Here is a 23,324-nt window from a genome sequence, read left to right as displayed (position 1 = left end):
TGGCTTTGTGGAGAAGAACCATACTCTATAGTCTTTCTGATGTCAGACATTGAGGAGCTGAGACTGAAGCGGAAGTCCCTCAAACAACAGAGGTGAGAGTAACTACAAAGTGCCACTGCATGTCAGCGGTGCTAAATGCAAACTATAGAAACTATGTATGGTGATGGAGGTGTATGCCATTAAGAATCATGGTTTTCATTTGTAAATAATTTTTGTTGTGAATAAAGTTTATTTTTGGATAAAAAAAATCTCTGCTTTTGCAGCTCAATATGTTAGTGGGGAAAAATGTGCTACAACTCCAATGGATGTCCATAATCCTGTCCTAGTTTCAGAAACCAAGCTACCTGATTGGCTGTGGCCTTTAGTCTGGAACTATGAAATAACAGTTGTTGAGGATGAAAATGCAAAAACAAAGACAGTTGCGTCAAAATCTGCTCTTGGTGAAAATGGCCATCATTGAGAGGACAAAATTTTGATGAGGCTTTAATTCAAAAGCCATCTACAAATTATCTGATTAAAACCACTAATGTCGGCAGAATCACAGATGGCAATGAAGAAGTGTACAGGTGTGAGAAAGATCAGCTGGTTGAGTGGTATTCTAACAACAACCTTACACTCAACGTTTGTAAAGGTTAAAACCTTGTATTTTTGAATCTTTTGTTAATTTTGTGTCTATCCCTTTAAGAAATTATTGTTTGTAGTGTTACCATAATAACTATGACATCATATGTCAGAATATCTGAACGGACCGAGAGTTTGCCTCTCATTCTTCGAAGAATCATGAGAAAGACGTAAGCTCAAGGTACTTTCAATTCATCTTTTTTTAATTTCTTTTATATCTGTTTAAAGTTGAATATATCATTATACAGTATGCTTTGTTTACTCATCATTATGAAAATCTAAAGGCTAAGTTATGCAAAATGTTTATTCATTTTATCAATGAATTAAAGCTACAACCACAAATTTGGTTTATTGGATTAATAAGATAGTAATTTGGAATATTGATGCTCATTTTTCCAAGAAGATGACATGTTTTGAAATTGGGAAATATTAGAACTTGGAAAGTGTTGGAAGGTGTATAACATTCGCAGAACTGATTGTGGACTTCAGAAAGGGAAAAGCAGAAAAACATAAACCAACCAAGTCTCATCGAGGGATCAGTAGTGGAAAGGGTAAAGAACTTCATTCCTGGGTGTCAACATCTCTGAAGATGTATCCTGCACCTTCATGTTGGGACAATCGTGAAGAAGGCTTGCCGGCAGCTATACTTTGTTAGGCACTTGAGAACATTTGGTATGTCACCAAAGACTCACACATTTTTACAGGTATATTGTGGAGCGCGCTCTGACTGGTTGCATCGCTTTCTGGTGTGGAGGTGCCAACGCACGGAACAGGAAGAGGCTACTGAGAGTTGTGAACTCGGCCAGCGCCATCATGGGCACCAGACTCACCATTAAGGACACCTACAAGAGGCAGGGTAAAAAGAAGGCAGCCTCTATCATCAAGGACCCTCACAACCCAGGTGATACCCTCTTCTCACTAGGGAAGGAGGTACAGGAGCTTGAAGACCCAGTAGTACAAAAACATCAGATTCTTCCCCTCTGCCATCAGAATTCTGATTGGACTATGAACCACAGACTCTATATATTTTCTCTTCTTTTGCACTAATTTATTTATTTATTTTTAAATATATTTGATAGTAATTTTTGCATCTGGAATGTTGCTGCAAAACACATTTTGTGATTCCTATTCGTGACAATAAATTCTGACTGAATTAATTGAAATCAGTTGTTGCTTATACTATGTAAAACCTTGAAAGAGGGCATTCTATAGATATTACAAGCAAGTTTGCAAATCTTCTTGCACTTCATTCTTTCCCCTATGGGACAATGTGCACAGTGTACATTTTGCATTGCTGTTTATCTATGTAATAGAGGTACACAATCCTATATCCAAAACCCTTGGGGGACAGTATGTCCCGAATTTTGGATTTTTCTGGATTTCAGATAGCCAGATTTAAACCCACCTGAATTGTGCTGACGTATCCACCCCCTTCCAGTCATACTGACATTTCCCGCCCACCCTGCCCCGCGCTGCCGGTCTCCGCCTGCCCACCTGACTCGCACTACCGGTCTCTTCCCCTCGCGCGCCCAACTCGCGCTGCCGGTCTCTCCCCCTCACCCGCCTGACTCGCACTGCCATCTCTCTCCCCACTTGCTGGAATTTGGAGCTTTCCGGATTTTAGATGTCCAAATAAAGGATTGTGTACCTGCAGTAAAAACCCATTCACTGAGTAAACCATGATATTAAAACAATATGTGAAAGCTAATTATACTTTCAACTGTATAAGAATGGTCTGAGGCTTCAAGAGAGACCAGTATACCAGTATATTCGAATAGAGATGTTGATTTTTTTTATATTAAAGAAATTGAGGGGAAATGGGGTTAATGCAGAAAACTGTCAATAATTGCCTGTGAACTTGTAGAATGAAGAAAGGGGTACAAGTGACTGAGTGGCTTGCTTGTTCTTGATCTTATAAGTGTAATTTTCTTACTGAGAACCTCTCCACAATGTCTTAAATTGCCTCTTTCTGCCATGCAAACTCTCTCCTCTCTCTTCAGCCCTAACCTCAACCACACTCTGTCACTTCAATTACGGAAGCTGTGAACATGAATACTGCAAATGTTGTTTAGGACAGGGAGTGTTGGGATAAATAAATATGATGCCTGAAAGTGCAGATTTATATAGGTATTAATTATAGAATGTAAAATTCCCTCTTGTTTTCTTCATAGGTGACTGCTGGCTTCTGGCTGCTATTGCATCACTGACCTTGAATAGTGAGGTTCTGAACAGAGTTGTTCCTGATGGTCAAGACTTTGGCTCTGATTATGCAGGAATTTTCCATTTCCGGGTAAATCAAATTACTATTAATTTTTATTATAAGGGAACAAAATACCAGTGGGTGAAGTGAAAGCTTCTGTTTAATGAGGAACAGAGTTATGTGGAGTTTTGTTCATACAAATTGTATTTCAGGATGGGGAGATGGTAATATCACCATTGATTATAGGAGCAGAAGAAGGCCATTTGGCACATTTGAGTCTACTCCACTATTCCTCATGAACTGATCCATTCTATCACTCAACCCCACTCCCCTGCCTTCTCCGCATAATCTATGATATCCTGACTATTCAGATCCCCATCAATCTCTGCCTTAAATACACCCACTGGCCTAGACTCCATAGCCTTCCATGGCAGCAAATTCCAGAGGTTCACCATAGAATCATAGAAAATTACAACATGAAAACAGGCCCTTCTCGTCTGTATCAAATTTTTAATCTGCCTAGTCCCCTGTCCTGTACTCTGTCCATAGCCCTCCATACTCTCCCCATCCAAATGTTTCTTGTATTTTAAAATTGAGCCTTCATTCACCACTTCAGCTGGCAGCTTGTTCCATACTCACACTACTCTGTGTCAAGAGGTTCCCCCCCTCTACTTTTCCTCTGGTTTGTATCTCTCCTGACCTCTCAATCTATACCCCTCATAATTTTGTATACCTCTATCAATAAGCTCCAGGGAATAAAGTCCTAACCTGTTTAACCTTTCCCTGCGTAAAGAAATTCTTCTGGACCACTCTTTTAAATGGTCGCCCTTCAATCCTGAAGCTTTGCCCTCTTATCCTTGACTCCCCTACCATGGGAAACAGCTTTGCCACATATACTCTGACCAAACCTTTCAACATTCAAAATGAACTACGGTAATTCTTTTGAAATTGAAGGAGTACAATCCAAGAGCTGTCAAACATTTCTCATATGCGAAGCCTTTCATTCCAGGGAACATTCTTGTAAATATTCTCTGATCCCTTTCCAATGCCAGCACATCCTTTTTTTGAATATTTTATTTCTGATTTTCAGACTTGTATAGATTCTTTCAACACATGTACAACATAATCTTTTTCCCTCTCCTTACCCCCTACCCTTCCCCCACCCACATTTACCCCCCCCCCCCCCCACTATGCCACAAATCAACCAAGAATAAAGTAATATAAATTAGACAGATACAAAAAAAAACACGAATAGCTTTGAGGTCAACAACCCTTGCGAAAAACTGAAGTAAAACTGGAAAAAAACCCCAGGTGTTTTAAATAAAAAATGGGGCAAAAAAAAACAAGAGCACATCATCTGCACCATGTCCAACCTCTTTGATCCCAGTCATTTCCCTGCTGGGATGGATTGTTTCATTTCCTTTATTTGAAAGGGGTGAAATTATATCTGTGTATCTATGTGTTTCAGATAAGGTTGCCATTCTCTAATAACCATATAACCATTTACGGAGCGGAAACAGGCCATGTTGGCCTTTCGAGTCCGCACCGGTTCACTGATTTTGTGCGCCCTCTTCAGGCAATGGTACTGCTCAGCTTGGCCCAGTCCCCAATTTGAATGTGTCATATTTCCTCCTTAAATTGTACGTGATTTTTTTCTCCAAGGGAATACAACTCTGCATTTCCATATTCCTTTGTGTAATATTTAGTTGGGAGTCAGACTTTGACATGACCACTATACTATACACTTCCTGGTTACTACAAAGTGACCTTCACAAACTGAATTTGGTGTTTGGACAGTCTAAAATTCATATCCCCAATGTTTCCCAGAAAGTACACTTCTGGATCCTGTGGAAAATCAACTTCTGTAAATTTTTTTTTCAGAATGTCCCCCAGATCCTCCCAGAAGGATCTCTCCTTTGTACACAGCCATGTTGAATGGATAAAGGTTGCAATCTCCACACCCCACCTAAAGCACATTTCTGAGATTTCTGATTTAGGTGTATATTCTTTTTTGTGGTGTGAGGTACAGTTGATGCAGGAAATTGAATTGCACCAACTTGTACCTGCATTAATAACTGCTGTCATGCTGTTCAGACACAGTTCTGACCAGCACTGCCCATGAATTGTGTCCAAGTCCGACTCCCACCTTTCCCTCAACCTGTGTAAGCCCGGCTTTGGGCCCTCACTTTGGAATAGGAGATACATTATAGAGATACACTTGCGCACATTCCCCTTTCGAATTAGAATCTCCATGTCACTACACAAGGCCAGGGTCATAGATGGTCTCAATTTGTCCCTTAAAAAAGATCTTAAATGCAGATAGCAGAAGAATGTTTTATTAAACAAATCAGATTTATTCCTCAACTGCTCGAATGATGTGACCTGCTCTCGCTTGTAACAATCCTCGAAATACCTGATACCTTTCTGGCACCAAGGTGTCCAGGATCTTATTGTCCAGAGTCATGGAAATTAAATTGTTCTGGGTCAATGGCATTTTGGGAGATAACCCATCCTAAATCCAATACATTAATTTATTCTTTACCGTGTCTGAAGTACTTGGTTTAGTATGGGGTCATCTGTTTTCTTTGGAATTAATTTAGTATCCCATTTATATATAAACTCTCCTGCTATCTTTTCACCTACCACATGTAGTCCAATTTGTGCACAGGAGATGGGTGGGGGGGGTGGGGTGGGCGGGCGGCGTCCTGTAATATTTTTTGAAATCTGGCAATTTTAAATCCCCAGTTTGTAATCCCAAGTCAACTTTTCCTTGTAGATTCTAGCCACTTTACTATTCCACATGAACTTTCTGACGCCTCCATTGAGCATCTTAAAGAGGCCCTGGGACAACGGAATGAGTGACGACTGAAATAGATATGGTAGCCTTGACATCATCTTCATTCTAATACTGTTAACTCTGCCCACCAAAGTTATGAGCAGAGTTCTCCAGCTATCAAGGTCCTCCTCAATCTTCTGGAATAGAGGGAGATAAATGAGTTTGTATAAATTGCATAAATCCTTGTCCACTTTTATCCCCAGATATGTAATGACTTCTTGTGGCCATTTGAATTGACTTCCCTGTTGGTATTGTCCATAATCCCCCTTTCTCATAGGCACATTTTCACTCTAGACCAGATTTATCTTATACCCAGAGACTTTCCCATAATCCTGCAGAGTGGTCCTCAGCTTGGCCAATGACTGCCTGGGATTCATCATATTTACTAACACCATCAGCAAATAGATTGATTTTTGTGCTCTTGCTGGTCCACTTTGTATCCTTTTATGTCTGAATCCCACCAAATGGCTTCTGCCAACAGCTCAATGGCCAGTATGAACAGCGCTGGAGGCAGTGGACAGCCCTCCCTACTGTACCTACTCAATGGAAACACTGGAGAAATTTGCCCATTTGTAATAATTTTAGCTTGGGGTTTATGATAGTGTCTCAACCCAATTAATGTTTGTCCCAATCCAAATTTCTCCAGTACCTTGAATAGAAAGTCCCACTCCAATCTATCAAATGGTTTCTCTGCATCCAGAGCTATGGCCACACCTGTATCCACCCCTGACAGTGCCATATGTACTATTTTAAGCAATCTAGCTGTACTGTCTGCTGATTGGGTCTGGATTTGTTAATTTGTTAATATCAGCAAATATTCTGCCAACCTATTGGCCAATACTTTTGCTATGATTTTTGTAATCTGCATTCAATAATGAAATGGGCCTATAGGAGGAGGGCTTCAATGGGATCCTGTATTTTTTTGGGATCACTGATGATTGCTGATGAGAAAGACTCTGCGAAGGAATGTGTCTCTGCTGTCTGATCCACTACCTTCATAAGAAGGGACATTAAGAGATCTTTGAGCTCTTTATAAAATTCAAAGGGAAACCATCCTCCCCCAGAGATTTAACAGCCTGCAAAGAGCTCAGGGTTCTATCAATCTCTTCTCTAGAGAAGGGGGCATTCAGCCCCTCTTGATCCTCATGATCCAAATTTGGTAGTTCCAATGCAAGCAAGAAATTGTCTATTTTAGCAGGAGCCCACCCCCACCCCAGCTCCCCCAGATTCTGATTTATTCAGCTCATTATAGGTCTCTAAATATTTTATTTCCTGTGGTTTATGTGAAATCTTGCCTTCCTCCTGTTTAGATCGCATTGTTCTTGAGATCTCTTCCCACACTCGCCTGCCAAGGCAAGACATTATGGACCCTTTCCCCCAGCTCATAATACTGTTGTCTAGATCTTAACCATATAACCATACAACTGTTTACGGCGTGGAAACAGGCCATGTCGGCCCTTCAAGTTCATGCCGGTCTTTCAGCTTCTGAATGAGACATGAAAGATCAACTTTTCTGTCTTGTATGTTTGCATTATATTATATTTGAGCTTTTTATTCATTAAATTCCTGTATTTTTCTTCTAAACCTGATCTTTAATAATCTTTTTCCATTAGCTATTTCCTGTTCCAAGTTTTTAATCTCTTTCATATGCCCCTTTTAGATATCTTTGCTATATCCAATTATCTGGCCACTTAAATAAGCATTCATTGTGTCCCTCATTAGGAAGTTATTATCAGTAAAGGGACAGTTTGTCTCACAGAACAGTTCTATCTGAGCTCTAACAAAGCTACAAAATTCCAATTTTCCCAACAGCAAAGAGTTAAGGTGCCATCTACATGCCGTGGCCTACTTATCTGGCATTATAATGGGCAGAGTCGAGGGTGAATTCTGCCTTCCAATTGGGCTGATGCCAAAAATAAATCAATTCTGGTGCAGGAATCATGTTGACTCAAGTAAAGGGAATAATCCCTCTCTCTCAGATTCTGCTTTTGCCAGATGTCTATTAAATTCAGCCCTTTCATAAAGGCCAGGATAGACTTAGCCACCTTGACCCTTTGTTACTTTCTTTGCTAACTTGTTCATGACCAGATCCAGACAAAAATTGAAATCCCCTCCAACCAACCCCTCTATTACCTTCAAGAATATATCTTGAATAAATTGTTTGTCATCAAAATTCGGGACATATATATTCATAAGTGTCCATGATTTGAAGTATATTTGACAATGCATCATCACAATTCTCCTGTCCAGATTGACGACCACTACTGGAACATTCTTCCCTATCAGGATAGCCACTCCCTGGCTCTGGAATTGAAGGAGGACATTGCCACCTGGCCCACCCACCCCCTCTTTAACCTTATATGTTCTTGATTTGTGACGTGGGTCTCCTGTTTAAAAAAAAATGTTATATCTGCCTGCATTTTTTAGGTGTGCCAAAATTCTTTCTCTTTATCAGTCTGTTCATTCACATTAAAACTTAAAAATTTAATTGTCTTATCCATTACGCCTGAGCCTTTCCATTATTTTCCTCCCCTTCCTTCTTTTCCCCTGATACTTATCCTCTGTCCCACTTATCTGCCATAGATCTCTGACACAGACGACCGTGCTCCAAACAAAACCTAAGCAAGCTAAAAACACTAAAAGCAACAATTAAAAAAAAACCCACTAAATAAGCCTTCTTCCCCTTCTCTTCTCCCCCCCCCCCCGTCTATCCTTGCCCTTCAATACCTGTGATATTGGCATCAACTTCCTTGCTATTTTGGAGTGTGCCCATTGCACCCATCTATCTCTTATACTATTTCCTCTCCCATTTCTTAGCTCCTCGTATTAACTCTTTTTTTTGTTTTGATTATTTTATATTTTCAAATTAACATGAAATTCATCAATTATATAAAAGAAACAAACCTTATCATTCGATGTGATTTTGAAAATAAAAAAAAAAGAACAAGCCCTAACCCTCCCCGTCCCATCCATCCAGGAGGAAAAAAAGGATAGAAATAGTCAATAGAATTGAAGAGAGATAAGAAAAAGAGAAGAGGAAAATAAGGAAAAGGTTTCATTGGATTCATCAATCTCCTGTCAAGGGATAAATATCCTGACTTATCCAGAATTCCAGGTGGTTCTTGGATGCAGGGGACAGGCGGTGGGAGGGAAGCATAGTTAGGCATCAACACCCACACATTAAAGATATGGACTCCAAATTTTAAGAAAAACATTGTATTTTTTCCTAAGGTTAGAGGTAATTTTCTCCAGGTGAATACAAGCATGTATTTCTGCTTTCCAATGAGTCATATCTAAATGGAGATTAGATTTCCAGGTAACCACTATATACTTCCTGGACACTAATTGGTGTTTTGACAGCCTCATTTTAGGTCCTACATCTGCTATATTTCCCAATATAAACAAACCTGGTATCTGTATAAATCTAATCTTAGTGATTTTGTTCTAGATGATTTCCCAAATCTTCCAAGGCCTCACTTTGGAACATGACCAGGTTGAATGCAAAAGTTTCCTGTTTCTTCACTGCCTCTAAAACATTGATCTGATATTCCTGATTTTAGTTTGTGTAATTTTGTTTTTTAATTACCCCCATGAAATAATTTAATTTGAACCATCATAATTAAACAATAACTCAGTAAAACATTCCCCTCTAAATTCATAACACTTGCAGTATATACAGTCAAACCTTCCATTGGTTTCCCTTTTTCCCTTTGTTTATATTTAATCCTGGGACGGTGGCAGGGTTTTTGCATAGTCCATTGCCTCCCCTCCTACCCTTAATACTTTCAGAATTGCTGGGTGAAGGAGGATGAATTTGATCCCTTTTTGTCTAAGATTTTTTTAACTTGATCGAATTCTCTCCTATGCCTTAATAATGCCGCATTAATGTCCAGGTAAAAGAGGATTTTCACTCCTCCATGTTCCGCTGGACCCCCTCTTTTCTTCACTCCCATAGCTGCCGCCCATAAAATTCACTGTCTGTCCTGGACCTGGTAGTGAAGGAATCTGACCAGGACGGAGCGGGGTCGTTGATTTAGACTGGGGGGAGTGGGGGGTGAGAAACTGGTGGGCTCTTTCTATTTCCAATTCATCCCCAATTTTATCCCTCCCCAGCACATCTGGGATCCATTTTTTAAAGAACCCCACTGGGTCTCTTCCCTCCATACCCTCCTTCACCCCCACAATCTTGATGTTTTTCCTCCTACTGTAATTATCTAACAAGTGTGTCTTTTCCCCTATCCTCTCCCTTTCCCTCACCCACACATCCATTTCATTTTCCTTATCCTGCCTTTCCTCTACCCTCTCAATTCTTTCCTGTCTCCCTTTCTGTTAAATTATCTAGTCTCTCCTGAATCAACCCCTGGTCTGCCACCAGGGTTTTCAGTGTTCTTTTTATCTGGCCAATGGCCTCCATTATATCTCTGGTAGAAAGCTTCAAGCCCTCTACCTCCTTTCTTTTCTGTCCTCTGTTCAATGTTCTTCTTTCTCTGCATTCTTCCCCCTCCCCTCCATCTTCCTCTTCACTTTCCAACATTGAGTCTCCCGACCTTTTGTGTATTACTCCGATCCTGATACCTCCCTAGCCTCGCCACTCCTGCCACCCATCAGGCCCGACACCTCGAACTCCCAACATTTCTCTGAGCTCGGTCTTCTCCCAACCCCGCCCCCGGACAAAATGGCCTTACCAGGTAGGTCTCTTGTTTTCCTGGAAGCCCATCACATTTCTTTTGTCATCGCCACCATTGTCATTGCCGTCTCTGTCTCCGGTTAGTCCCCTCAGCCAAGGCCCTTGCTCACCCTTCCGGGTTAGATCTCCTCCCGATGGGTGCCCTGATGTTCCATTCCCAATTCTGCCATCAGCCTCTGGGTATGCCCAAAGTCGGCCTCTCCTTCCCAACCTCGAGGTGAGCCCTTCTTTACTTTTTCTGCTCTCTCTAAAATCAATGCCTTAAGCCTTTTTTTCCCCATTCTTTTTCACTTTCTCTTTCTTGTTTTGCTATCCTTTTCCTTGTACTTTACCATCTGGGGAGCTCTAGAATTTTTCTACCACCTTCCTACTGCCATCTTGGATCTCTCCCATACACCCTTTCTGAAATAAGGAACCCAAAACTGTACCCTATACTCCAAATGATGCCTTATCAGTGCCTTATAAAGCCTCAACATCGCATCCCTGCTCTTGTATCCTATTCCTCTAGATATTAATGCCAACATTGCATTCACCTTTTTAAAAAATATTTTATTTATGATTTTCCAAACTTAAACTCAAACAGTGAACAACACTATCAGTGTCAATATTAATAGTATCATTTACTACAGTTTACAATTATCCATTTTATACAATTTTCTGCAGAGTTCAAGCTCTTTTCATTTCCCCCTCCCTCCCCACCCCCCACATTTAACACTTAACTAACCACAATTACACACAACATTCAATTTCTTTGGCTTGGCTTCGCGGACGAAGATTTATGGAGGGGTAATGTCCACGTCAGCTGCAGGCTCGTTTGTGACAAGTCCGATGCGGGACAGGCAGACACGATTGCAGCGGTTGCAAAGGAAAATTGGTTGGTTGGGGTTGGGTGTTGGGTTTTTCCTCTTTTGTCTTTTGTCAGTGAGGTGGTCTGCGGTCTTCTTCAAAGGAGGTTGCTGCCCGCCGAACTGTGAGGTGCCAAGATGCACGGTTTGAGGCAATATCAGCCCACTGGTGGTGGTCAATGTGGCAGGCACCAAGAGATTTCTTTAGGCAGTCCTTGTACCTCTTCTTTGGAGCACCTCTGTCTCAGTGGCCAGTGGAGAGCTTGCCATATAACACAATCTTGGGAAGGCGATGGTCCTCCATTCTGGAGATGTGACCCACCCAGCGCAGTTGGATTCAATACACTCACAACAAAGGTATAAGACACACATCAGGGTTTTATGGGTTTGTCACTACACAGCGACCAGTGCTCAGGCTGTTTTCTTCTCTTGATTTTTCCTGGTTGAGATGGGATAAACGGGAAAGGTGTGCATCCACCTTCTTAACCATTGACTCAACCTGGAAAATAACCTGTAGAGTAACCAGCACAAGGGCTCCCAAGTGCCTTTGCACCTTTGAATTTTCTCCACATCCAAATAGTAGTCTGCTCTTTTGTTCTTTCTACCAAAGTGTATGATCATACATTTTCCAACATTTTATTTCATTTGCCAATTCTTTGCACATTCTCATAATCTAAGTCTCTCTGGAGCCTCTTCATTTCCTCCTCACTATCTGCCCCTCTACGTACCTTTAAATAATTAGACATAGCAGGAGAATTAAGGGTTACCAGGAAAAGGCAGGTAAGTGAAGCTGAGTTTATGACCAAATCTCTACTGCTTCATTGGGTGGAGAATTCCATAGCTTCACTACTCTGTGAGAAACGTTCTGCTCATATCTGTTTTAAATCTACTGTCCCAAATCTTGAGGCTGTGAACTATGGCTTTAGTCTCCCTGCTAGTGGAAACTACTTTCCTGCTTCTATCATTTGTACTGATTTCATAGAGTCAGTGCCGAATTAAATTCTGCCTAATCCCATGGACCTACACCCAGACTATAGGCCTCCATTCTCCCATCCACCTATTCAAATTTCTCCATATGTTGAATTGAACCAGCAACCTCCACTTCCACTGGCAGCGCATTCCACAGTGCGTGAAAAAGTTCACCTTAATGTTCCTCTTAAATATTTCGCTTTTAACCCATGTCCTTTAGTTCTTGTCTCATCTAACCTCAGTGTAAAAAAAAAAGCCTGCTTGCATTTACCCTATCTATACTCCTCATAATTTTGTATACCTCTATAAGTTCTCCCCACATTCTCCGTAGTGCCAGGGAATAAAGTGTTAACCTATCTAACCTTTCCCTGTAACTCAGCTCAAGTCCCAGTAACATCCTTGTAAATTTTCTCTGCTCTCTTTCAATTTTATTGATATCTTTCATATACAGTGCCCTCCATGACATTTGGGACAAAGACACTTTTTTTTTCCCCTTGACTTGCTCCTGGCTCCACATTTTTATTACAAATCATGTAATTAAAGTGCATATTCCAGATTTTATTCAAGGTTATTTGTATACATTTAGGTTTGACCATGTAGAAATTGTAGCACTTATACATAATTCCTCATTTCAGGGCACCGTAATGCTTGGGACATTTAGCTTCATGGGTATTTGTGAGTATTCAGGTATGCTTAATTGCTTCATTGTTGTAGGTTTAAGAGTTAGGTTTTGATCTACTTTGGAGTTTGTAGTTGCTATTTTTCAACATTTTTCAATTAAAGTCAAAAAAGCCGTTATGAGGCTGAAAAACATGAATAAAACAATAAGAAACATTGCTCAAACATCAGGGTTACCAAAACCAACAGCTTGGAACATCCTTAAGGAGAAAGAGCTTAGTAATCACAAAGGGACTACCACTATAAGGAAGATTTCCACTGCTGATTACAGAAGAATTCTCATTTTAATTAAGAAAAATCCCCAAATGCATGTCCGCCAGATCAGAAACATTCTTCAGGAAACAGGTGTGCATATATCAATGACGACCATTCATCTCATAAAATCGTTAATTTAAATGAATCAGCTGTTCTTTAAAAAATTCTTTTATGTTACAGTCTGGGATTGATGATAAAGAATTCTCATTTTTTTTCATTTTTTTTCTAATGTCCACCATACATATTCTTGTATTGGTTACTTTCTTATAGACCAACAATTAATTTCTTTGGTTGACTTTTGTTCTTACGAAAGCACACTAATTTATGACCACTCTCTAGTGATTTTGTCTAATAATGTCCCAGATTTACCCAGAATCACTAAGCAATGGCGATAACCCTTTTTATTATCGGATCCTGATTTTCTGAAATTTATGAAAGATCAAATCGGCTTTTTTTTTAGTAAAAATTCCACACCAGAGGTTTCTGTTTTAGTAATTTGGGATACTTTTAAAGCTTATTATCAGAGGTCAATTAGTAACATTAAAAAGAAGGCTAATTTCTGAGAGAGATGATTTAGCTAATCAGCTGAAGTGTATTAATCAACAATATACCTTAGCTCTAAAACCTGAGCTTTTTAAAAGAAGGGTCGAACTAAACATGATTTGCTTCTTACTTATCCTATGCAAACACAACTTTTAAAGAGTAAATCTAAGTTCTATGTTCATGGTGAAATACTCTCTAAGAGTTTAGTTCATAGATTAGAGAATTTTATGCTTTTAGTTATTTCTGAAGATCAAACTGGGTTTATTAAGGTATGTTACCTACAATTTAATATTCGTAGGTTGTTAGATATTCTTTATTCTACAATTTCATCCACTGAATGTATTATTTCATTGGATGCCAAAAAAAAGTTTTTGATAGCATAGAATGGGAATATTTATTCAGTGTATTAGAGAAATTTAATTTTGGTCACCAGTTTATAAATTGAATTAAAGTGATATATTTATCTCCTACAGCTTCAATTTTTACTAATTCAATTAAATCCAAACCTTTTAAATTGTATCGTGGAACTAGGCAGGGATGTTCTCTAAACTCATTCTTATATAATTTGGCTTTACAACCTTTAGTTTTGGCTTTTCGGCAGTCAGCTGATATCTCAGAATCACAAGAGAAGGAATTCATAAGGTGTCACTTTATGCACATGACCTTCTGTTGTATATCTTGAATCCTGTCCGGTCGATCCCATTCATTTTATCACTACTTTATCAATTCAAGCAATTTTCAGAATATAAACTGAATTTTCAGAAGAGTGATCTGTTCACTTTTGGGTTGTTCTTGCCCTCTAGATTCATCTATTCCTTTTAAAATGGCTAAAAATCAGTTTGTAGCGGGTTGTGCATGAGTGCAGCGAAAAGACTGAGGCAACAGGCTGAGAGCTCAAGTAATACAACTGCTTTGCTTTGAATTCTGCGCTGCAGCCTTTAAGGCTGTGTCTGGTCCAACCCCTTGTGTTCCAGAACTTGCATCATGCTGAGACAAGTGCGCATGGACCCTTTTGATCGGGACAGGAAGAGAAGGTCCCGTGACATCATCATTGCCTCGGCTGCCCCACTGATCGCATGTGACAAGCAGAGCAGGGCCAGTTCACTGCTACAATTATGTGCATCGCCACACAAACATCCCCATCTATGGTCTCATGATGTGTCAAGGGTAAGGTCTACTGTGTCAGTGGCCAACGCCTATGCACCAGTGGGGGGACCTGTACTAGTTGTGACAAGTCCAGGTGGGCTGGTTTCAAGTGGTCCAATGTGAATAGTTCCTCCTTGCCCCCAATGTTGAGTGTAAAGGTGAATGCGTTCCTTTGCAACACCTTGTAGGGTCCCTCATAGGGGTGCTGAAGGGGAGTTCTATGCGTGCCCCTTCACACGAATGCATACTCGCAGGAGGATAAGTCTGGGGTGGGGACTGCAAGGTGGCTGAGTGTGTTGCGATGGTGGTGGTGGTTCAATGGAGCTCAATTTGTTTCACAGTGTCTTGAGGATGACTGCTGTGTCAGTGGTTTGATTGGGTGCTAAAGGAAGAAACTGGCCTGGGACTGCAAGGGTCTTGCCATAGACTAGTTCAGCTGAGGAGGCTTTGAGGTATGAAAGATCTAAATCTTATTGATGTATGGAGGAAATTAAATCCCACAGAGAGACTACTCTTTCTACTCAAGGGTGTACGATTCACATACAAGGACTGACTTATTTTTTAATGTCTGCCCAGTTAAAAAGTAGAGTAATAAAAACAGAATATCCAGCGAGACTTCTGTCAGACCATTCTCCATTAATATTAGCTATAACAACAATGGAAAAGCAAGAGAATGTATACAGATGGCATCTCAATACTACATTGCTTAAAAGAACAGACTTTTGCAAATTTATAAAGAGAAATATTTTGTGAAACAAATCTACTATTTACTAATAATATTTTTCAGATATGGGACATGCTTAAAGCATATTTAAGGGGACAAATTGTATTCTATATGAAAAATCTTAAGAGGGAACATATGGCAGAAGTAAACAGTTTGGAGAAGGATATTAAAGAATTAGAAAAAAATAAAAGAACAAGATGACAAGAAGAATACAGATTAGTAGAGAATAAAAAGCTAAGACATAATACAATACAAACATATAGCACAGAAAACAGCTATAATAAAAACTGTTGAACCTGTTGAGTGAACAGGTGCACAAAGTTTTAGCTTGGCAAATTAAAAGAGGAGTCATCAAGAATGATAAATGCTATAAAAACAGAAAAAGACATTCTAGTATACAAGTAAAAATAAATTAATGACATTTTAGACAATATTACACAAAACTATACAAATCAGAATTACTAAGAAATGAGAACGAAATTGAATAATTTTTGCTGAATGTCATACTTCCAAGGCTGGAAGAGAGAGAAAGATTAAATTAGATATTCCCTTCACAAGGGAAGAAATCAAAAAGGTGCTGCGGACCCAACAAGCTAATAAATCACTGGGAGAGGATAGATTCCCACCTGAGTTTTAAAGACGATTCAAATCATTATTAATGCCTCTTTTAATGGATATCCTGGACCAAACTGGACATAGATCCTCCCGGAGTCATTCTCAACTGCGATTATTTCAGTGTACCAAAAAAACTTTGTCATTCAGATCAATATTTCTGTTAAATACTGATTATAAGATACTTGTGAAAGCATTAGCTAATAGATTAGGACAATACTTGCCAAAACTAATACATACAGACCAAGCAGGATTTGTTAAAGGAAGGCATTTCTCAAATAATCTAGAAAGATTGCTTAATATAATACGCATGGCTAAATCGGAACAAAATCCAAGTATTACTGTCTTCCTAGACATATAAAAAGCATTTGACCATTTGGAATGGCTTTTTTTAAAAATACTGGAAAAATTTGGTATAGGCAGAACATTTATAAATTGTATACTTTAAAAAAAGTTTCTGTCTCAGTCCTACATCTGAAACACATCTAAAGTGGGTTCAGATCTTTACTTAGGTTCTTGTTAATTCTGGCCACGACCAGCCTCTCGAAGCATTTCATCACTGATGTTAGTGCTACTGGGCAGTAGTCATTTGAGGCAGCTCACACTGCTCTTCTTGGAATGGCAACTACAGACTCCAAAATTGATCAAAACCTTAGAAGCAAACCTAGCTCTCTTATACCTGTACCAATGAAGCAATTAAACATATCTGAATAGTCACAAAAACCTGTGAAACCAAATGTCCCAAATATTATAGTGCCCTGAAATGAAGGGACTATGTATAAAAAATGCTGTCATTTTTCCAGGATGAAACCAAAATATATGCAAATAACTTTGAGTAAAATCTGGAATGTGCACTTTAATTATGTGTGAATTGTTTGATTACAAACTTAAAACTGTGGCCCACTGGGTCAAATAAAGGAAAAGGTGTCTTGTCCTCACTATTGACCTATACAACTTCATTATAACATTCCCAACTCCTGTACTCAAAACTTTGATTTATTAAGGCCAAAGTGCCAAACCCCCTTTTTAGAACTATCGAGGACACCAGTTTCAAGGAAATCCACATCTGCATTTCCAAATCCCTCTGTTCTACTGCACTCTGCAGTTCCTGACTGTTTATTGCAAGTCCTTCCCTGGTTTGTGCATCCAAAGTGCTGCATCTCACACTTGTCTGCATTAAATTCCATCTGCCATTTTGCCGCTCATTTTTCCAGCTAGTCCAGTTCCCCCTGCAAGATTTGAGAGCCTTCCTTGCTGTCCACTACCACCCCCAATCTTGGTGTCATCTGCAAATTTGCTGATCCAATTGATCACATTTTCATCCAAATCGATGATATAGATAACAAACATCAATGGATCTAGCCCCAATCCCTAAGACACACCACTAATTATAGGCATCTAATCAGGCAGGCAATTCTCTATTATCAATCTCTGTCTTCAATCATAAAGCCAATGTCAAATCCAGTTTACTACCTCACCATGAATACTGAGTAATTGAACCTTCTTGACCAACCTCCCATGCAGGATCTTGTCAAAGGCCTTACTAAACCCAGTGTAGAAAACATTCACTGCCTTTCCTTCATCACCTTACCTAGTAACCTGCTCAAAAACTAGAACAGCCATTCTCAACAGGGACTCAACGGCCCCCTGGGGACAGCATTTAAGTAAATGTCTTGTTTTCTTTTCACCTTGTGTAACATAAATATTTTTTTAAGTAGTTGGTAGGAGAAAACATAGAACACTTCAGTACAGGCCCTTCAGCCCTCTGTTGTGCTGACCCATATATTCCTTAAAAAAGTACTAAACTCTCCCTACCCAGTAACCCTCTATTTTTCTTCCATCCATGTGTCTGTTTAAAAGTCTCTTAAATGCCCCTCATGTTTCAACCTCCACCGTTGCAAGCGAGGCATTCCAGCCACCCACAACTCTCTGTATTTAAAAAAAAAACTTACCCCTGATGTCTCCCTGAATTCCCCTCCCATCATTTTGTACATATATCCTCTGGTGTTTGCTATTCCTGGCCTAGGACAAAGATGCTAGTTGTGCAACCTATCTATGGCCCTCATAATCTTGTAGACCTCTATTAAGTCTCCTTTCATCCTTCTACACTCCAAAGGAAAAAGACCCTGCTCTGCTCACCTTGCCTCATAAGACTTGTTTTCCAATCCAGGCAACATCGTGGTAAATATCCTCTGCACGCTCTCCATAGCTTCCACATTCTTCCTGTAATGAGGTGACCAGAACTGAACACAATTCTCCAATGGTGGTTTCACCAGAGATTTGTAGAGTTGTAACATGATCTCTTGACTCCTGAACTCAATACCCCTATTAATGAAGCCCAACATCCCATAGACCTTCTTACTCACAATCAACTTGCACAACAACCTTGAAGGATCCCTCTGTTCATACACACTCCCAAGTAACTGACACCTTCTGATTGACCTTCCAAAATGCATCTCCTCGCACCTATCCAAATTGAACTCATTTTGCCACTTCTTCACCCAACTCTTCATCGTGTCCATGTCCTTCTGTAACCTATGACAATTCCTCCAATCTTCATATTATTAGCAAACTTACTGACTCATTCTTCTGCTTCTTCGTCAGGGTAATTTATAAAGATCACAAAGAACTCCACTAGTCACTGACATCCAGGCCGAATACTTTCCTTTCACCACAACTCTCTGCTTTCTACATGCAAGCCATGTTTTTATCTACAGAGCCAAGGTTCCATGGTCCCATGCCTCATAATTTTCTGAAGAAGTCTCTCATGGGGGACCTTGTCAAATGCCTTACTAAAATCCATATAGTCCACATCTACTGCCTCCCCCTCATCAATTTCCTTTGTTACCTCCTCAAAAAACTCAATCAGGCTCATGGGGCATGACCTTCCCTTTACAAAGCCATGGTGACTATCCTTGTATAGACTGTACTTCTCCAAATGCTCATAGATCCAATCCTTAAGAATCCTCTCCAATAGTTTGCACACCACTGTTGTAATACTATAATTTCCAGGATTCTCACTTTTTTTATAACAAGGGGATCACATTTCCTATTCAGAAGTATGTAAGAAACCAAAACTTGACTGCTTCACATGGAAAGAGGCCCATAAATGTGGAGCAGTGCCCTAAAGGGCCCAACCCAAAGAGAGGTTGAGAATGGCTTCTCTGTAAGATTGGTTAGATATGACCTAACACACAAAGTCATGTTGACTATCCATAATTATTCTTTGTCTATCCAAATACTTGTATATGTGGTCTCTTGGGATACCTTCCAATAACATGCACACTATTGATGTCAGGCTCCCTTGTGTATACTTTCCCAGTTAAGCTTTTCTTAAACAATAGAACAACATTAGCTACCCTCTGGCACCACACTTATGGCTAAGTACATTTTAAACACCTCTGCAAGAGTGCCTGCAATTTCTGTGCTAGCCTCCCTCAAGGTTGGAGGGAATATTTGGCCCTGGGGATTACTCCACTCTTATTTTCCTCAAGACATTCAGCACTTCCTCTTCTGTAATCTGTATATATCTTTCATATATGTTTCATGACCCACTTCTATAGGCTCTGTATCTATTTCCTGAGTAAAAACAGATGGAAAAGATCCATTTAAGATTTCCCCCCAATTCTTTTCACTTGATGTATAGGGACCACCCTGATCTTCAAGAGGACTAATTTTGGACCTCACCCTTGCTCTGCTGAAACCCTTGGAATTTTCCCTCACTTGTCTGCCAGAACAACCACATGCTTTATCATAGTCCACCAGATTCACTTAAGTATTTTCATGCAATTTTTATACCCAAGTATTTCTTGCTGCCTATTACCTCCTTCTTCTTAACCAGGATCTCAATATCTTTCAAAAGGTTCCTGCTGCCTGTTAGTCATGTCTTTAATTCTGACATAAACGTATCAACTCTTCATTCTCAATTTTTAAAAAATCTTTGAAAGCTTCCATTTACCATGCACTCCCCTTGCCAGCTCAACTTGAGGTCCACAATTTTATGTTTCTACAAGATTGGCCTCCATCTTTCTAAACGCCATTGAGTATAATCTCCATCTGATTTCCAGATTTAACCCAGACAACTCCTCTCCGTTGCCTCAAAAGCCTTTCTCAAGCAAGGAGGCCAGAATTGCTCACAGTGTACGGGTACAGCCTGAGTACTCTGCACAATTACAGAAGAACCTTCCTGTGCTTAAATCCCTCCAAGAATAAAGGATAACATTCTGTTTGCCTTTTTTTTTGGACTCTTGCACCATCTGCAAACTAACCTTTTTGTGATTTATGTACAGGCACTTCACAGATTTCTCTGCAAAACAGCATGCTGTAATTTTTCTCTCTTTAAATAATAATCTGATTTGCTAATTTTCTTTCCAAAGTGGTCGACAAGTAATCTGTTGTTTTCTTTAAAAAGCAGCATTTATTTTAAATTTCAGATTATTAGCCTTATTTGGAGTTGTGGCAGGCTTCTATATTGAAATAATCTCTTGATATTCTAGTTCTGGCAGTATGGAGAATGGGTGGATGTGGTGATTGATGATAGGCTGCCAACAAAAGATGATGAACTAATGTTCGTGCACTCAGCTTCAGGAAATGAGTTTTGGAGTGCTCTGCTGGAGAAAGCTTATTCAAAGTAAGTCTGCAATTTTACTGTGAAAATAGTACTTTCATTCATAACTATTTTTGCTTTATTTAGATCATTTGTAATATATGCATAACTCAGTAGTTTTGGGTTAAATTCCCAAAGAGATGGGAAGAATCTGATGCTGCACTGTTGAACTGAAATTGTACTACATTGTCAAAGGTAGCATTTGAAGGAGGTTTAACCAAAGGTCACATAACTGGCTGATTACAATCTCCCTCGGAACCATTTCCAAAGTCAACTCTGCCCTGTCAAATCTTCAGCCTGAGAAAAAAAATCAAATTATCCAAATGAAATTTTATTTCATTTTCTAGAGTTAATTGGGGAAACTTTCCATCAACAAATTCTGTTTTATTGAAAATAAAAACAATTTATTTAAACATACAGCACAGTAACAGGCCATTTAGCCCCAAGAATCTGTGCTGCCTGATTTTACCCCCAATTAACCTATGGCCCCAGTACATTTTTGAAAGGTTGGAAAAAACCAGACCCCCAGGAGAAAACTCACACAGACACAGGGAGAACATACAAACTCCTTACAGACAGCGCAGGATTCAAACCCAAACCGGTCCCGATTGCTGACGCTGTAAAGGCATTGCACTAACCGCTACACCAACTATGCCACAGGGAGGGTCAAACAGCATTCTTTATACAGCAAAGATAAAGATGCATAACCAATGTTTCGGGCCTGACCCCTTCATCAAGGTATGAGCAAAATTGGGGCAGGCACCTGAATAAAATGGTGGGGGGAAGGGTAGGGGAAGAGCACAGGTAAGAGGCAGATTAGAGAGTGAGGGCACAGCAGCAAAAGAGGGAGGGGAGATGGCTCTGTGAATGGAGAGGGAAGGGGGTGCAGCTGGAGAAAAGGAGACAGAGTGATAGGGAAGTGAGGAAGAACGGGGAGTGGTCTAGCAGAAACCAGAGTCAATGATAATACCATCCAGTTGGAGAGTGCCCAGATGGAATATTAGGTGTGGCTCCTCCAATTTACGGGTGGCCTTGGTTTGACTATATTGCCTGCGCTATCCCAAGGTTATGAAAGTCATTGAATAAATCAGCTGCATTTGGTCTTCCTTTCCTGGATTAAATTCACAATGTGTCCATTCTACCGAGCCAGAGCCAGGAACCCTTTACCATTATTGCTTGCACTGACAGCAACAACATTTGACAGATATTGTTCTCATGTTCTTACGAAGGACTAATTTTAATTTATCCATCTCCCAGGTTAAATGGGTCCTACGAAGCACTGTCAGGGGGATCCACAACAGAAGGCTTTGAGGATTTTACAGGAGGCATTTCAGAGTGGTATGAATTAAATAAGGCACCGGAAAATCTCTTCAAGATCATTCAAAAGGCATTAAGATCTGGGTCACTGCTTGGATGTTCAATTAATGTGAGTATCTTAATCCTGCGTTCATCATCCTTGGTTTATATTTTGGATTAATTTTTGCTTGCTCTAATAATAATTTATCATATAGTGCTATAAGAGAAACATCACTGAGTTTATCAGAATTAGTGGCAACATCAATAATGTGTGTAAGTTTCCATTTATCCTGACGTAGATGAGTTGCTCTCTCATAGATGTGAACTTGGTGAAAAGTTGTGTCCTCCTTAACTGCAAGGCACAATATAAGATTGTCACAACATTGCAATATGTTTCTGAAATTTGCTTCTCTGATAGAACACCACAGCACAGTACAGGGCCCTTTAGCTCTCGATGTTGTGCCGACCCATCTATTCCTTTTTTTAAAAAAAATTCTAAACCCTCCCTACCCCACAACCTTCTATTTTTCTTCCATCAATGTGCCTGTCTAGGAGTCTCTTAAATGCCTCCAATGTTCATCCTCTACCATCATCCATGGCAAGGCATTCCAGGCACCCACAACTCTGCATTAAAAAAACACGCTATTCCTGCCCTGGGAAACAAGCGCTTGCTGTCCACCCTATCTATGCCTCTCGTAATCTTGTAGACCTCTATTAAGTCTCCTTTACTCCAAAGAAAAAAGTCCCAGCTCTGCTAACCTTTCATCATTAGACTTATTTTCCAATCCAGGTAACATCCTGGTAAATCTCCACTGCACCCTCTCCATAGCTCCCACATCCTTCCTGTAATGAGGTGACCAGAACTGAATGCAGTACTCTTTTAAGTGTGGTCTCACCAGAGATTTGTAGAGTTGCAACATTACCTCTCCACTCTTGAACTCAATCCCACTATTAATGAAGCCCAGCATCCCAGAGGCCTTCTTATCTATCCTGTCAACCTGTGCAGCGACCTTGAGGGATGTATGGATTTACATCTCAAGGTTCCTCTGTTCATCCACACTCTTAAGTTACCAACCATTAACCCTGTACTCAGCCTTCTGGTTTGTCCTTCCAAAATGCATCACCTCGCACATAGCCAGATTGAACTCCACCTTCCATTTTTCTAACCAAGTCTGCATCCTGTCTATATCCTTTTTTTTACCTTCAGCTCCATCCACAACTCCAACTTTTGTATCATCCACAAACTTACAGACCTATCCTTCTGCCTCTTTATCCAGGTCATTTATAAAAATTGCAAAGAGAAGGG

General features: G+C 39.9%; 1 protein-coding gene across 1 annotated transcript in view; it reads left to right on the top strand.

The window, feature by feature from the left end:
* Positions 1–23,324, top strand: part of LOC138760433 (calpain-2 catalytic subunit-like) — a 93,655-nt gene that overhangs the window by 32,154 nt on the left and 38,177 nt on the right. The window contains exons 3-5 of the mRNA XM_069931015.1: positions 2,793–2,911; positions 20,613–20,746; positions 21,980–22,148. Of these exons, the coding sequence (XP_069787116.1) occupies positions 2,793–2,911; positions 20,613–20,746; positions 21,980–22,148 (422 nt within the window). The remainder of the gene's footprint in view (positions 1–2,792; positions 2,912–20,612; positions 20,747–21,979; positions 22,149–23,324) is intronic.

This window comes from Narcine bancroftii, chromosome 4, assembly GCF_036971445.1.
Source record: "Narcine bancroftii isolate sNarBan1 chromosome 4, sNarBan1.hap1, whole genome shotgun sequence".
In the NCBI taxonomy this organism is placed as follows: domain Eukaryota; kingdom Metazoa; phylum Chordata; class Chondrichthyes; order Torpediniformes; family Narcinidae; genus Narcine; species Narcine bancroftii.
This window is presented reverse-complemented; position numbering and strand designations above follow the sequence as displayed.